Source organism: Herpailurus yagouaroundi, unplaced genomic scaffold (assembly GCF_014898765.1).
Source record: "Herpailurus yagouaroundi ecotype Mexico unplaced genomic scaffold, PumYag 191, whole genome shotgun sequence".
Taxonomy (NCBI): Eukaryota; Metazoa; Chordata; class Mammalia; order Carnivora; family Felidae; genus Herpailurus; species Herpailurus yagouaroundi.
In genome coordinates, this window is record NW_024412422.1 from 18,595,944 (window position 1) to 18,612,805 (window position 16,862).

Sequence of the window (16,862 nt, forward strand, 5' to 3'; positions counted from 1 at the left end):
CGTCTCCTCACCACCCTGCACCCCAGACGTTCACAGACTAGACCCTTGTCACTAACCTGTGCCTTCCGACGTCTCGTTTAAAGGTCTAACTGATAAGATGCGCAACGATTTTAACGTGATGAAAGACTTAGCTGTCCATACCAGACTAACTCCGGAACAGAGGCAGCGTGAAGTGGGAAGACTCATTGACTACATTCATAAGTAGGTCCCCCCCACGGCTCTGGAGCGTGGCTTCCAATTTGTGGTATTTTCTTGGGTTTGGGGAGCGACAGAGCGCAGTTTTGGTTCCCTTTTGCGTTTGTGGTCTTCGGGGCGGGCTCTTGGTGTTTCTAGGCGAGGCTGCTGTCGTCAGGGCGTGTCGCATTCTGTAGCCGGCGGCCTAATGCTTCGGTTAGAAGGAGGTAGTAGAGCAGAAGGTGAACCATTTTGGACAGACGGATTTTCTGTCTTGGTGACGACATCGAGGGGGTTACTTTGAAGAGGTGGTTCGGGCATCAGAACTTCTGGTGAAAGGCCATCCATCGCGTAGGGACCCAGGGCTGCGGGGAGGGAGCAGCGACTGGCACCTTGTGTGTTTCCTGGCGCTGCGAGGCTTCCGGTCCCGGGAGACACGGGACCGCGTGCTGCAGGTCAGAGAGGGTCTGTTTGCCTGCGTCTGTTCCTGCCGTTTCCTTCTGTTGAGTGGTACGTAAATATGTTACATTTACAGAGATGATAACGTTCAGAGGGAGCTTCGAGACTGGGGTTTGAGCTTTGACTCCAACTTACTGTCCTTCTCAGGAAGAATTTTGCAAGCAGAAAAGATTCACCAAGGCGGAAAAACAGTAAGGCAGTTCCTTAAGTTGTCAATCACGTCAGATTCGGGTGTGACTCGTGATAAAGTCCCACGCCAGTCTGCTGCTGTGCCCACTCCTCCCCTCCCCTCCCCTCGCCCCTCCCCTCGCCCCTCCCCCCGCCCCTCCCCCCGCCCCACCGCCTCCCAGGAGCAAGGAGGTGGGCCTGTGGGAGCCTGGGGCTGGGTCATCGGTGAGGCTTCGCTGAAAGCCGGCTTTACTTTTCCTCGTGACACAAGTCGTTGAGCTAAGGTGTTGGGTTGGCGTGACGTCTGCCGCTGAAGTGATTTTTTATCCAGGAAACTTCCAGTCTCTTTGGCCTCGTCTTCGCCTGGATGACTTGTTTGTAGAGAAACATGTTAAGTGTTGCGATGCCTTTTATGCTTTATGCTCAGGAAAGGGGAGCAAGCATTCTGAAAACATTCTGGTGTGTCATGGAAACCCGCGAGTGCTAGACCTTGAAAAGCCCTTTTATAGAAAACGATGCCCTTCCACCTCGCAAATGTTCTGCGAATAACAGCCCGATGAAGTAGTTTTGTGTTTTACCAGCGGGTGTTTTTATTACCCCCGTGGAAATGATAAAAGCATCCACCCCCACATAAAGGTTGTCGGGAGGTGGGGAGGACGTGCAGAAAGCACTGGGTGGTTTTCCTCTAGGGGGAAAGTAGCACCAGGTCACCGAGCTTCTGGCCTGTGAGCCCTCTGTCTTGCTGTCAGACGTGGTCACCGTCACTTTTGGTACTGACACGTCAGCCGGTTGCTCCCGTCTCAGCCTTGTTTCTCTTGGGTCTTTATCACAAGGGAAGTACCTCGCGTCCTTGCGGTATCTCAGCAGAGGAAGGCGGGTACGGGAGGCGGCGGGGCGGGGAGTGCCTGGTGGGACAGGACCCCGTCGTCTGTGGATACGTCCGTGTCCCTTTCTCCTCCACCGAGGCCATTCTGTCTGTCACCACAGTTGAAAGTACAAGAAGTTCTGTAAGGTTCGGGATATGCCACGAGAAGAATTATTACAGACCTGTTGGCTTTGTCACCGAGAGCAGACCGTGGAGTTCACAGTGTCTCTGAACTTTCTTGTAGTTCGATTACAATCCACAGTTTGCAGATTGGTCAAAAGAAACCAGAGGTGCACCGTTAATTAGCGTGAAGCCACTGGATAACTGGCTGCTGATCTATACTCGAAGGAATTACGAAGCGGCCAATTCGTTGATACAGAATCTGTTTAAAGTTACACCAGCCATGGGCATACAAATGAAAAAAGCAATAATGTAAGTCTATCAAGTCATTTCTACTCTGAAAAACTGATGAGTAGTCATTTGGAGGGTGTGGGAACGCAAAAGCGATGAAAGTGTTGGAAACGTTCCAGGTGACGGGAGTTTAAAGATCTGCTCCATACAGACCGTGGATGCGGAACTGTATTTGAGTAACAAAGAAGGGGCGGGAGAGCAGGCAGTGGCTCCTCTCAAATTATCTCTGCTGTTTGTGTTAGAACGACCTTTGCCTGAATGACCACTCTCGGCGGTTTATTTCGGATCTCGTACGGAACGTGTCGTATGTTATAATCTATAGGAAACTGTTGATGTTGGCACGTTTCTCATTGCTTTTTCTGAATGTTGGATACCGGGTTTCCATTCCAGGATTGAAGTGGATGACAGAACTGAAGCTTACCTGAGAGTCCTACAGCAGAAGGTCACATCAGATACCCAGATAGTAAGTAGCACGCAGATATGTAGGTGGGTGTCCCGGAGTGACTGGTTTCAAAAACGGCATTGGTAAATCTTAGTGTTTGAGTTTGAAATGTCATAGTTAGGGTCATAAAGTAGCCACACGACAGAGGTCTCACCTTCATGAAGTGGCCCTGGTGATGCTGGCGTGACTGTGCGCAAGGAAGGGCCGGGGGAACAGAGCCATCTCGAATGTATTTGGATTCGAAGGCTTTAACTGTATGGGTCCTGCTCTGGGTTCCCTGTTCTATCCCATTGGTCTGTGTGCCTCTTCTTGTGCCAGTGCCATATTGTCTTGACGATGACAGCTTTGTAGTAGAGGCTGAAGTCTGGGATTGTGATGCCTCCCGCTTTGGTTTTCTTCTTCAGTATTACTTTGGCTCTTCGGGGTCTTTTGTGGCTCTAAGAAATTTGAGAAGAATGCTGGTGCAATTTGGATTGGGATTGCATTGGATGTGTAGATTACTTGAGGTGGTATTGGCATTTTAACAATACTTCTTTTTCCAGTCCCTGAGCATGGAATGTCTTCTTGTTTCTTTGTGTCTTCTTCAATTTCCTTTATAAGTTTTCAGCACGCAGACCTTTTACATCTTTTCGTTAGGTTTACTCCTAGGTATTTTATGGTTCTTGGATCACTGACAAAGCAGGAAAGAGCATCCAGTGGGAAAAAGACCATCTCTTCAGCAGATGGTGCTGGGAGTACTGGACAGCAACATGCAGAAAAATGACCCTGGACCACTCTCTTACACCATCCACAAAAATAAACTCAAAATGGATGAAAGACCTAAACATGTGACAGGGAGCCATCAAAATCCTTTCTACCGTTGGAGAAAGTAGGCAAAAACCTCTTCGACCTGGACCACGGCAACTTCTTACTCAGCATGTCTCCAGAGGCAAGGGAAACAAAAGCAAAAATGAACTATTGGGACCTCATCAAGACTAAAAGCTTCTGCGCTGCAGAGGAAACAGTCAACAAAACTAAAAAGGCAACCAACAGAATGGAAAAAGGTATTTGCAAATGACATACCGGATAAAGGGTTAGTCTCCAAAATTGGTAAAGAACTTAACCAAACTCAACACCCGTGAAACAAATAATCCAGTGAAGAAATGGGCAGAAGACATGAACGGACACTTTTCAAAGAAGACATCCAGATGGCCAACAGACACATGAAAAGATGCTCAGTGTTACTCATCATCAGGGAAATGCAAATCAAAACCACACTGAGATAGCAACCCACACCGGTTAGAATGGCCACAATTAACAACTCCGGAAACAACAGATGCTGGTGAGGATGTGGAGAAATGGGAACCCTCTTGCACTGCTGGTGGGAATGCAAACTGGTGCAGCTGCCCTGGAAAACAGTGTAGAGGTTCCTCAAAAAATTAAAAATATAATTACCCTATGACCCAGCAATAGCACTACTAAGAATTTATCCAAAGGATACAGGAATGCTGATTCATAGGGGCACATGTACCCCAATGTTTATAGCAGCACTTTCAACAATAGCCAAATTATGGAAAGAGCCCAAATGTCCATCAACTGATGAATGGATAAAGAAATTGTGGTTTATACACACAATGGAATCCTACTTGGCAATGAGAAAGAATGAGATCTGGCCGTTTGCAGCAACATGGGTGGAAATGGAGGGTATTGTGCTAAGTGAGATAAGTCAGTCAGAGAGAGCCCAATATCCATTCATATGTGGATCTTGAGAAACTTAACAGAAGACCATGGGGGAGGGGAGAGGAAAAAATAGTTACAAACAGAGAGGGAAGGAGGCAAACCATAAGAGACACTTAAACACCAAGAATAAACCGAGGGTGGATGGGGGTGGGGGAGGGGGGAAATGGGGGATGGGCACCGAGGAGGGCACCGGTGGGGAGGAGCACTGGCTGATGTATGGAAGCCATGAACCATGGGAATCTGCCCCCAAAACCAAGAGCACCCTGTACACACTGTATGTTAGCTAATTTGACAGTAAATTATGTTAAGAAAAAAGGCTTTAATTGTAGGAAATTTTGTGGGGAAAAGGCACAAAAGTAAAAATCAGTACTTAGTTGGTGAGCATGCGTACAGGTACGGCTAGGGTGGTGGCAGAGACCAGTGTGATGGTAAACAACATACGTATGTTGCTCCAAGCCTGAGAAGTGAATTGGCTTCAACTAATCCGTTCCCTTTTCCAGCCCTTCATCTCCTACTTAAGTGCCGCAGGCAGATTACTATTACGTTGTCGGGAATAACAGAGACACCTAGGAAAGCAAAGTGATTTGGTTGGGGACTAGAGAAAAGAGAAGAATCGGGGACTATAAATTAGGAAAACACAGTGAGTTAAAGATCTGCGTTCAATTCTAGAACACAAACTCAGATTGGGCAGGATATTGGTTTTATTTCCAGTGTTTCTAAGACACGGTGGACACAGAGCAGCATAAGTTGAAAGCATAGGGTGTACAGTGTGATTGTTGGACGCGCGTATATGTCGCAGAAACGATTATCACGACAGGGTTAAGGCATAACGTGCACAGCGTGATCACTTGATCATCCCAACAGGGCGATTTCTCTCCTCTGTCACCTCACTTACAGTTTTGTTTTTTTGAAGATCTGGTCTGTAGTACCTTTCAGGTGCATAACACAGCCTTGTCACCTGTGGTCACCTGCACCGTACACCAGATCCCCAGAACTTAATTTATAACTGCAAGTTTGTGCCCTTTGACTAACATCGTCCCATTTCTGGCCGGGACATATTTAGATTGGGCACTCCATTTTGTCCCCAGAATTGTCCATGGACTTCCTGAGAAATTTCATAGGGTGATCAGGTTCTCAGGCCAGAGCTTTAAAAGTTTCAAAGCCATGGCGCGCCTGGGTGGCTTAGTCAGTTAAATGTCCGACTTCGGCCCAGGTCATGGTCTTGCGGTTCGTGGGTCCAAGCCCCGCGTCGGGCTCTGTGCTGACAGCTCGGAGCCTGGGGCCTGCTTTGGGTTCTGTGTCTCCTCCTTTCTCTCTCTGCCCCTCCCCCGCTTGTGCTCTCTCTGTCTCTCGAAAATTTTTTGTGCACCTGTAGGTTACCACTAACTTATCTTGCCCTATTCTTTATCCCTAAAGTACTCCAGGCTGGCAATAGAGCGTGTTTAAGTAGGTTCTCAGGTTTTCTTGGCCTTCAGTTTTGACTTGTTTGCTCCACGTGGTTTCTTTCCTCTGCGAGCGTCTGTCACTGGGTTGAAGGGAATGAGCAGACCGTATCAGCTGACGTCACGCCGGTCAGCTCGTGGTGGAGACGTGGCGGGTGGGCTTGGTTCTCTCTGTTCTCTCCCCTGAACCTGATCGTCACTTTCCTAATCCTCTGTGACGAGAACGTTTTTTGGTTTTCAGGTTGTTTGTCTGTTGTCAAGTAATCGGAAAGACAAATACGATGCTATAAAAAAATACTTGTGTACAGATTGCCCTACTCCAAGTCAGTGTGTGGTAGCCCGGACCCTGGGCAAGCAGCAGACAGTCATGGCCATTGCGACCAAGATCGCCCTGCAGATGAACTGCAAGATGGGAGGGGAGCTCTGGAGGGTCGATATGCCCGTAAGTTTCATTGATATAATTGGTGCTTAAATGCTTTGTCTACCAAAAATGGACTTTTTAAATACTGCTGGTATTCCGTTTATCTGAAAGCACAGGGTTTTTGTTACAGCTGAAGCTGGCGATGATCGTTGGCATCGATTGTTATCATGACACCACAGCTGGACGGAGGTCGATTGCAGGATTTGTTGCGAGCATCAACGAAGGGATGACCCGGTCAGTGCGGTCAGGTGACGGGCGGTTGGCTGTGGACACCGCAGGAGAGGTGTGCGTGCAGGGCCGACTGCTGGGGTCTGCGAGGTTCTCTTGAACCTATTGACTTCTCTGAATTCGATAATCAAGAAAGTCAGGGAAGTAGAATAACAGCTACCTGGCCATTTTCTACTTTGTCCCCTGGCCCTTAATCTGTACTAGTCAGATCACATGTCCGGCTGTTTTATAGGTGATTTCTGTGGGGGGTGGGGAGCGGATCTCCTTAAATGCGGCCATCTCTGAAAAGGTCTCTCGTAATTTTTATCGACCTGCTGAAACGTACCTTAAAGTTTTGGTGTCGACTTTATTTTGGAAAACCCGTTTCTTCAGTTTACCCAGTCACTTGTGTTTGGATGGAGTGAGATTGCTTCTCAGTGCTTTTCTTAGAACTAAGCATTGCCAAGAATAGGAAAGGATGCAAATTGAGGGAATGTTGACGTGGGAGCTTTAGTAACGGCATATTCTAAGGTATTTTATCTTTTTAAGAGAGTGAAATCTGTAATAAATGTCTCCTGATGAGCAGAGTGAGAGGGGGGTGTGTGTGTGTGAGGGAGGGAGGAGGTGTCTCTGGGTATCCTCCTTGCGATTTCGCTTTGGCCTCAGCAGCGGAATTGTGTTGATCTGTAACGAAAGAAAGCTTGGTTTGTAGCGTTAGAAGTGGCTTGTCATTGCTGTCCAGGGTTTCCCAAAGCACCGGACGTGCCAGGGGACCTCTTTAAAGGGGCTAAAGACGAGCTGCTGGGAGGGAAGCAGTGGCCAGAAAGGAACCGCCTGCAGGCAAGGGCGTTCTCACCGCGGTCCGGTCGCGGTGTTTCTCCCAACAGCTGGTTCTCTCGCTGCGTCTTTCAAGATCGAGGACAAGAGCTGGTAGACGGTCTCAAGGTCTGCCTCCAAGGTTGGTCTCCTGTAGCCTTTTCACCCCGGTCCCTGACGTGGCCCTTCGAGAGCTGACCCCAGGGTTACGTGGCGCGGTGCTGGCTTTCCCGCAGCTGCCCTGAGGGCTTGGAACAGCTGTAACGAGTACATGCCCAGCCGGATCGTCGTGTACCGGGACGGCGTCGGCGACGGCCAGCTCAAAACCCTGGTGAACTACGAAGTGCCGCAGTTCCTGGACTGCCTCAAGTCTGTCGGGAGAGGCTACAAGTAAGCGTGCGTGTCGTAAAGCGTTTTGTGTCTGTACAGTCACGGCTTTTTATCTTCGAGGTGCGTGTGGTAGGATGAAAGGTAGGGGAGCCCTTAACCTCAGGTGTGGGGGGGGGGGCGGGTGAGATTGCGGAAGGGGCGGGAGGTGCTCGTGGAGCCTTCCCTGGGGGCGAGGCTGCAGGTGTGGAGGGTCCCTTCCTTCAGGGAGGATGCGTGAAGACACCTCTGCCAGTGGTCTGCCTTCGGCCTTCTCGCCTGGGACCGTGGCGCAGGATCTGAGTATTCGGAGACGTCTGCAGGCATCTGCGGGAGCGGTTATTAGAATAAATTCCCAACAGTCTTCGTGTACTCTTTCTCGATTGCTTTACACAGCGAATGCTTCTTTGTGAACTCGACTGGCACTGATGTCTTACTCCGTCCGGGGGGATGGCGCGCACGTGCGAGGGACACACTGGTCTTCCCCGAGCACCCCGCCTGTGCCCTTGCAGACCGTGCTGCTCTCTGCCTTCCTCCGCTCCCCCGCGGGAGTGAGACTGCGCCGTCTCCACACGGCCCTTTGGAGAAGTTACGTTTTGCTAGTCTGTCGGGTGGTGAGCAAGCTGACGTCCGTCCGGGACCGTTGTGTCAGGGGCTCACTGGTGCAGAATGACGGCCGGCGGAGTCAGTGTTGAAGGAGCCCCAGAAATTCCGAGAGGCCTGTTTGTGCATTCGGCCAGCAGTTGGTATCGTTGCAGAAAGGGGGGCGTCGGAGAGCCCTTGAGTGCACCTGGGCTCGTGGCGGCGCTGGGCACCTGTGGGCTGGGCACCCGGAGCCGCTTGCTTCGCTGGGGTGGAGGGTACTTCCGGGTCGGCCTCGGCCAGCTTCTCGGTGTTGATGGCACCCGTTTCTTAGAGTGAGTTTATTAGTAAGCTCTCAGAGCAAGTCAGGGAGGTTTTTCAGATTAAAATGCTAATAAGCGTTTTCCGGTATTTTGGAAGTGGATGTTAACGTTCTTTTCTGTCTCCTTTAAAAACCTTAATGCTTGCATTTTCTCACTAAAAGAACGGTATTTGCTTTCGGTCTTCGAAATGGAAGCCTCACTGGATGTGTTTCTCTGAGTTCAGTGCTCCGTCCGCACGGACAGAGTTGGGGGGGTGGGCGGGGGGGGCAGAGGAAGGTGCGGAGAGGTGGCTGCCTACTGGTCTCCTTTTCGGGTCCCTGCTCTACCCCTCAGCATCTTCTGGCCCCACTGCCTTTTTCTCACATTGAGGGGAAAGGAAATTTCCGGGAAGTGAGGAGGAGACGCAACGGTGCAAGTTGATCTCACAGCCTCGAGCTGCATGTCGTTTGGGATTTGGGGACATACCCTGTGGCCATGTGGGGCCTGGGGCTCTGCTGCTGGGAGTCTTTCGAGTCCTGTGGGCTTGGCTTCCAGAAGGAGCAGCAGAAGTTGCTCTCGAAGAGGAGCCCGGAGCCCGAGTGAGGGGAGTCGGTGAACCGGGTCCTGCCCGGGGCGGTGTCGTGCCCAGGGTGGCTGCCGGGGTGGGGGGGGGGGGACTTCACGCCGAGGCCGCACGAGCCCGACCAGCTGCCACAGGACTGGAGCCACGTTGTGAGTTGTGCCAGGACGTGGTGGCTGCGGGGAGAGGTGACCGAGCGCAGGGTGTCTCAGGAGCAGGGCCAGGTTCCACCCAGCTTCACCTGCTGCATCTGGGAAATGGGGAGGCGACCAGCCAGGGTCGTCAGAAGGAATAAAGGAGAGTACTTGACACGGTACCCGATACGCACTCCATACGTGGTGGAGAACTCGTGTGTGAAGTAAAGTAATACCCGAGAGTCGTTCCTCACTTTGAAGAAATGCAGTTTGGATGTAAATATTCGTAATTATTCTTAGAATCACAGTATTTGTGTTTTGATTGAAATGGTGATGCTAACTTTATAAAAATGCATAATGGATTAGCTGACTTAGAATATTTGGCAGAAGAAGAAATCAAAATGTCACCTCATCCTTACGACTTTGTTTTGTGACGTTTGCTGAATCGCTTCCTGTGATGTCAGAGGGCTGGAACCCACCTGCCTTAGGTTCCTGGGACTGGCTTTGTTCTATCCAGAGCCGCAGTAACTGGGCAGCAGGGTGGTGTCTCTAAAAGTACCTTCTGTTCATTGAAGTGACATCACCTCCCTGCCCCTGGTCTGTTTAGTTACTGCTACCAGGAAGGAGTGAAATTAGGTTTACCACGGAACAGAAGTTCCCATTTCGGGGTCTCTTTGACCATTTGTCCAGCAGTGTACTCTGGACCCCCTTCCCAAGCCAAACGTTCCAGATCCCACTGCACGTAAAGCCCGTGGCATCCCAGAGTTTGCAATCCAGTGTACTGAGGCTCTTCAGGAGCCAGTGCTCTGGTTGGGAAAAGGGCACAGGGGAAACCGAGGCATCGATAACTGTCCTGTTTATCAAACGTCCATCCCATGCCAGCAGGGTCCCGAGTGCCTTCCATGCACCAGTTCACGTATTCCGTGTTTCAAACGCTGGATTTGACGTGGGCCTTGGAGGTGGTAGAGAAAGTGTGAAAGTAGTCAAGCCGCACGTGCTGCCCTTGAAGGGCTGCCCTGCGGGGATCCAGGGCCAGGTTAGGGGCCAGCACACCTCCTCGGATGCAGAGCCGGACGCTCGGGGAGAGGGACTCAGTCCTGGTGCGGGAAAACCAAGCAGAGAGTCTCACTGGGGGAGACGCAGAGGGCACATTCTCTGCTGCCGTGGGGTGGGCTGAGGGGTGATTGGGCCCCGGGAGGGAGACGGAGACAGGGACCCCCGATTCCTCGTGAACTGGTAATGCTAGGCTGCACTCGGACACTGCTCGCACCAGCCCCCCTAGCAGGGATTTTAGACTCGAGGTCCTATTTTCCACGTAGAAGAGGCTCCGAACTGTGTGCCAAATTTAGTGTTTCATTGTGATAGGCAGATGATGTGCTTACCTGTTTATTAGACACCGGGCACATGCACGCTGTCCCCTCACACCCTGGATCGGTGCCCTGCCCTGGGGGGGGGGGTCGGGGGGGGTTCTGGTTAGAGCCACATGAGTGGGTTGTTGATTGACTGAGAGTGTGGCTAACTTGGTGTCGTTACATTCATCCGCATCTGCATCATCATCGTCGTCATGTTTTAAGCCCAAGACTAACAGTAATTGTGGTGAAAAAACGAGTGAACGCCCGATTTTTTGCTCAGTCTGGAGGAAGACTTCAAAACCCACTTCCTGGAACAGTTATTGATGTGGAAGTTACCAGACCAGAGTGGTAAGTTGTGTAGTGTTCGTTGAACATTGTTTTCTGCTTTATCCACTTTAACTCGTTTACTTTTTCTTATTTTTTTTTTTTAATTCATTTGAGAGCAGCTCACATGTGAGTGAGCAGGGGAGGGGCAGAGAGGGAGGGAGGGAGAGAATCCAAGCAGGCTCCACAGTCAGCACAGAGCCTGACACGGGGCTGGAACTCTTGAACCACAAGGTCAGGACCGGAGCCTAAATCAAGAGTCAGATGCTTAACCGACTGAGCCACCCATGTGCCTGTTACTTTTTCTTCTATTTCTTATGAATCCTAAAGTCCCCGATTACTTTGATCCAATAGTGTTACTAAAGCCTACGATTTATTTGCGTCTGAAATGGTCAACAGGTTCCTGTGCAGTTTTTCTTTGGGGGAAGAGGGTTCTTGTCTGCGGCACTAATGATCTAGAGACGTTAGAACTGCTGCTGTAGATTGCTTTTGTCTTTTCTTTCACATCTGTGTCTTCAGATTGTTTTCTCAGTAAAAATTTTTAGGTCTGTAATGCTTTTAATTACCCAGAGGTCAAAATGTTTCATCTGAAACACAAGCACAGGTAAGAAAAGTGGCTTCTGAGTAACATTTTTATGCAACCTGGGCTACACTTTGCCGTAGGAAAATAAGCTAGTAAGTAGGACCTGAGTGGCGCGTGGTAATGAGATTAGCGCACAGTGTTCCGCTGTCCAGTGCTGAAGCCCGCTGGCCCCTGGGAAAGCCCTGTGTGCGGCTGGGTGCCCGGCCCGTAGGTCCTGTGGGTAGTGGGAGGTCCTCCCTCGGCCCAGGTTAGCCCCTCCTCGGGAAAGCACGCTGTTGGGACTGTTCTGTTTCATCGTATTGGCGCTTTTTCAAAACGCAGATCTGGGGCGCCCGGGTGGCTCCATCAGTTAAGCAGTGACTCTTGGTTTCGGCTCAGGTCATGATCTCATGGTTTGTCAGTTCCAGCCCCACGTTAGGCTCTCTCTGTGCTGACCGCGTGGAGCCTGCTTGGGATTCTCCCTCTCCCCCACTCGCTCTGTCTCCCTCAAAAATAAACTTAACCAAATTTAAATTCCAAAGGTAGATTTAACCAGAATCAAGTGCAGGCCTAGGTGCAAAGCTGTTAGTGTGCTGCTCCTGTATAAACTGCGGTACAGGAGGGTTTCTTCTGCTAACTTCGTGTGGATAAACGATCATACAGGTTTCAGTTCTGTCAAGCGACCATGAATGTGTGACCTTGGATCGTGGCAGTGCTTCAGTAGGATTCTACTACTGGTGGGGCGGGGGGGTCAGCTGAGAAAAAATAGCTAAGATACTAACTTAGGTTCCTTTCCTGCAGGATCCCTTAGCCAGTCAGAATGACCCCATGGTACTTTCTAGTAAAGGTATTCCTGCTGTGGTAACCAGAGCTCAGGGGGTAACACGGACCCGAAGACAGCCGATGTAAACAAATTGGGTAAAATCCAAGTTGAGTTAAGAAGTATGAAAACATTTCATTACTTTTATTAGATGCTATTTAAAACTTAGCTGATCATGCTATTGACATACCTGGAGAAGTCCACTTTTAACAACGTTTCTGTTTATTTTGAGAGAGAGGATGGAAGGGAGGGAAGAATCCCAAGCAGGCTCTGCACCGTCAGCATAGAGCCCAACCTGGGGCTTGAGCTCACGAACTGCGAGATCACGACCTGAGCTGAAATCGAGAGTCAGATGCTCAACCGACTGAGCCCCCCAGGCGCCCCTGGAGAGGTCCACTTTTAAGGACTAGACCAGAGTCGGTGTCGGCTGCCAGCACTTTGGACGGTGACTTGCCTGTGTTGGGAACTGAGATTTTGACTCCAGCTCTGGTGTGAATTCTCTGTTGTTTGGGGCAGGTTATTTGTCACTGAAACCCTCATTCTTCTGAAACACTACAGTGTTACAGATCAGTTCCGATTTTTATAATTTCTGTAGTTTTCAGCGGACCTAGCAAGTTGCACACGTAATCCACTTCAAGTCCGGTAACAGCCTCTCTGGACTGATGTTTTGTTGTCCGTCTTGTCCCTTTATGCTGCACTCCTTGGTTTTGCTTTACCGTTTGGGTCCTGAACGAATTGTGCTTATGTCCTCGGACGCTCTAGTCTAAAATTTGTTTTTTATCCTTGACGAGTAACATTAAGTGTATTTTTGTCAAGTAGCACTGGGAACAGCAAGAGGGGGAAAGGTCCTGGGGTGAAAGCAGATTTTGGAAACCGCAGAGCCCGAAACGAGACCTCCTCCACTCACCCCCACCATCGCTGCCTCTCCGGGCCCGTGTTACGGCTCCGTCCTCCCCTGAGCTCCCGTGTTCACCGCCATGGAAGCAGCCCCGCCGGGTGCCGAAGGTCCCGAGACGTCCGTGACCGAGACCTCAGATACACGCAGTAGTGGCAGCTTGAACATCCTTCGCACATAAGCACTCCGAGATGGTCCGCGAACCGCAGTCTCTGACTTCAGGAGGCGCGCTCCGTCTTGAACGAGGAGGTCACGTCAGTGCGCGGGATCCCTTCGCCGTCCCCTTCAGCTCTCGTTCGCCTCACGTCCGTGTGGTTTTTCTGCCGTCCTTGCAGGTATGACTTTTTTATCGTGAGCCAGGCGGTGAGAAGCGGCAGCGTCTCGCCCACACACTACAATGTCATCTACGACAACAGCGGCCTGAAGCCGGACCACATACAGAGGCTGACGTACAAGCTGTGTCACGTCTATTACAACTGGCCGGTAAGTGTGTTCGTTCACTTCAGCGAGACTCGGAAGGCAGTTTGCTGGGTTTTTAAAGGCCTTTTATGGTTAACACTGACATGTGTCATGCACACCAGATTTAGAGTAACAGGCCCTGTGTTTCTTCCTCTAAAGGGCGTCATCCGGGTCCCGGCTCCTTGTCAGTACGCCCACAAACTGGCTTTCCTCGTGGGCCAGAGCATTCACAGGGAGCCCAACCTGTCACTGTCCAACCGCCTGTACTACCTCTGACCTCCACCAGAGGACGACACACAGCGGTTTCTGTGTTGGGAATGTAACGTCGGGCTTAAGCCTTTTCTTTCTTTTAGCTGTTATCTTTCTAGATGAAACTTGGGGAAGGAATTAGGTCTGGAGTCTTATTTCTAGCATTGCTACTTGACTGGCTTATAGGTAAAAATTCAAATTTTATATTTTCTCTTGTTTGTTTCCTCAGCTACAGTGTGAGGATTTTTGTTTTGGAGAAAGATATGGATAAGGTGCTTTGTATTATAAACAGACTTTTAGACTATTTGAAAAGTGGGGATTTACTCAAAAGTACTTTCAGGAGTGAGCAAGTCCTTCTTTGTAAGCCTTACGTTAATTATCTTCTTTTTGAAATATTTTCATTTAAGGAAGCTCACTAGAACTGTAAGGTGGGGTTTTATTTGGGTATCTGATCTCTTTTAGAGATGAAAGCTGCCATTAAATAACCTGTACAAGGTGTGGGAACTGTATGAGACTCTGTGGAGAAGTAGGCTAATTTTTTATTTCATTTTGGGGCTAGGTGGTATAGGGGTTAGAAGATGGTTGAAAAGTTTTAAATTTCTGTCCAAAGAAACATTTTAAGACTCTTAAGAGGTCAGTAATCTATATTAACATGATGAGTTGTTTTGCAACTGAGACGTTATTCTGCTTGTTATAGAATAAAATTGGATTGTTACCCTGTTCGGGAACAGTTTGTTTTTACTGAAAGCATCTGCATTTTCATTCATTTACTGTATTTTTTTTTAAATGGGGGAGAGTTCACTCCGTCAAAGGGCTGTGATCCATTTACAAAAGCGAAGGTCCATGAGTTGGAGCCCCGCGTCGGGCTCTGTGCTGATGGCTCAGAGCCTGGAGCCTGTTTCCGATTCTGTGTCTCCCTCTCTCTCTGCCCCGTTCATGCTCTGTCTCTCTCTCTCTCTCAAAAATAAATAAATGTTAACAAAACAAAACAAACACCGAAATCCGCATCACTTGACTTGAGGGTCTACGGCTGCCATCTGCCGAGTTTGTAACACCAGAATGGGAGCCGTAGCTCAGAAGTGCAGACCAAGAAGGGTGTTGTTGAGTTCATAATCGTAGCTGTTCACGTTTACGTACCTGTAGGAATTTCAGGAAATTCTGCAGTTAATGAACGGAATTCACTTTTAAATGGTGCTTGTAAACGTAACGGGTGTGAATGTTAGCGATCATACATAAACTCGTCTGAGCATGTTATACTTGTCTTTTCCAATAAATGCCTTATTAACATGAATGAAAACCATTTTATTTTCCTTTTAGTTGTAGCTAATAACTGTTGTTAACACTGATCTTGGCTATTAGCCCAGGTTCCTTAACCTACTTCCTTAACCCTGTGAACATGAGAGGGAAAGGAACAGGGCCTTGCGAGCGTTCAGAAAGCTGCCGGACACCAGATGCCGTTGCAGAAGTTGCTTTAGAGGCCGTCCCGGTTCAAAGGTGGGTGAGGACGGCTAACCCTGCAGCTGTGACAGATTGGTTTGGGGTATTTGTCTGTGGATTTGTAGTGCTGGCCAGTAACTGTTAAGTCATCAAAGCGTCATCCGTAGCAGCTTTTACACGATCTCTTAAAGGTTTCAGGTCTTTACCGATTCTTCAGGATTTCAATCTAGAGAAGTTTCAGTGGCCAAGAGACGCTCACCTGAGCCCGAAGATTTTGCCGCCACGGACGGAACATCTGCTCAAATTCGTTCCGGCCAAAAGGGTTCTGGCTTGGCTTGTTCACTCGTCCCGGGCAGTGGTTCCCAGATTGAACGTTAAATGTCACCCATTCGCCTGGTCTGGGTCCGCGCCGCACCTAGGCCCAGAACCTCTGCCAGGTGAACTGTCCCGTAGATACATCCCAGGGCTTCGTCTGGGGACTTGGGCCAGTGCCAGTTGAGAAGGCGTCTGGAGCCTAGTCGACAAGAGGATATGGGGGGGGGGGGCCCTCTGGTGTCTTGTCTGCTTTCTTCTGTGCTGGTGTTGATGGGCCTCCTGGGGGGACAGAGAGGGCCAGAGGGTCTAGGTTTAGGTGTCCACCTCACCCCCTTTTTCCACAGTAGTGCTGGCAAAAACCCTGGCCGTCTACACCTCTGGGAACCTAAGGGATGCACATCAGGATAGGTTGAGCCTGGCTCCCGTGCCGTGTCCAGGAGCACACGTGTGCATGATGCCGAAGGGACGGCACCCACGGGAACGGCCGGGGCTGTGCTGTGGGGTCTGTCCCCCCTCTGGTCCGCCTGGGTGGAGCGGGCCAGGTGGGGACCTCGGGCCCCTCCACTTCAACACGTGGCAGAAACACCCGTTCCGAGCATTCCCTACTTGTCTGTCCCAGGCAAGCCCACGACCCGCCTCGCTGACACACTGACCCGCGGTCAACGCTGCGTGTCCCCGGTCTGCACCCTGCCCCTCCTGGAGGGCCCGGTGCCTGCCCCCCTCCCCCCCCACCCCCGCCGGCCCTGCCGCTGCTGCCCTGCTTCTCCAGCAGCCTGGGGTCGGCCACGGCCACGTGCAGCCCCCTCCCCCATCACTGGGGTCCCCGGACTCCCTGCTGCTGCGTCTGCTGCCACACCTGCTCCCGCCCACCCGCGTGCCGGACACACCGCTCCTTCGAGGATGTGCTGTCCTCGCGCCTCCCCTTGCCCCGCATCAGCGTTTCCTCTGCCTGCCCCCCTCTCCGGGGCCGACAAAACCGGCCGTGTTTTTTCCATCCTAAAAAGGCCCCCGGGGCCCCCATGGTCCCTTTAGGTGGGGGAGGGTCGGTAAGGTGTCCTCCTACCTTCATAGCAAATGGCAAAGCCAGCCACTTACTGGGGTAACTCCCCGCGGGGGGCCCGGTGGGGAGGTCGCGGCCGGCGGGAGGACAGGAGGGGGGCGGGCGGAGGGAGGGAGTTCGTCCCGGGGACTCCACAGCCCGAGGTCGGTCACACGAGCCCACCCGGCCGTGCCGGCAGGAGTCCCTCTCGGCGCACCTAGCGGGGTCCTCGTGCGCTTCGGTGCCACGTGGGGGGCTCGCCCTGCCGCGGGCACTTCGAGGCCAGTGACGGCGGCCAGGGTCGTGCAGACCACACGGCTGT

The 16,862-nt window shown here is 51.0% G+C and overlaps 1 protein-coding gene across 1 annotated transcript in view; it reads left to right on the plus strand.

Annotated features, from left to right (window-relative positions):
- PIWIL1 (piwi like RNA-mediated gene silencing 1) overlaps window positions 1-15,040 on the plus strand; it is a 31,303-nt gene extending 16,263 nt beyond the window's left edge. The window contains exons 13-23 of the mRNA XM_040444106.1: window positions 84-201; window positions 710-824; window positions 1,911-2,098; window positions 2,468-2,540; window positions 5,922-6,122; window positions 6,232-6,335; window positions 7,196-7,266; window positions 7,361-7,514; window positions 10,663-10,788; window positions 13,377-13,524; window positions 13,660-15,040. Coding sequence (XP_040300040.1) covers window positions 84-201; window positions 710-824; window positions 1,911-2,098; window positions 2,468-2,540; window positions 5,922-6,122; window positions 6,232-6,335; window positions 7,196-7,266; window positions 7,361-7,514; window positions 10,663-10,788; window positions 13,377-13,524; window positions 13,660-13,776 — 1,415 coding nt within the window. The 3' untranslated portion in view covers window positions 13,777-15,040. The remainder of the gene's footprint in view (window positions 1-83; window positions 202-709; window positions 825-1,910; window positions 2,099-2,467; window positions 2,541-5,921; window positions 6,123-6,231; window positions 6,336-7,195; window positions 7,267-7,360; window positions 7,515-10,662; window positions 10,789-13,376; window positions 13,525-13,659) is intronic.
- Window positions 15,041-16,862: the final 1,822 nt, after the last annotated feature.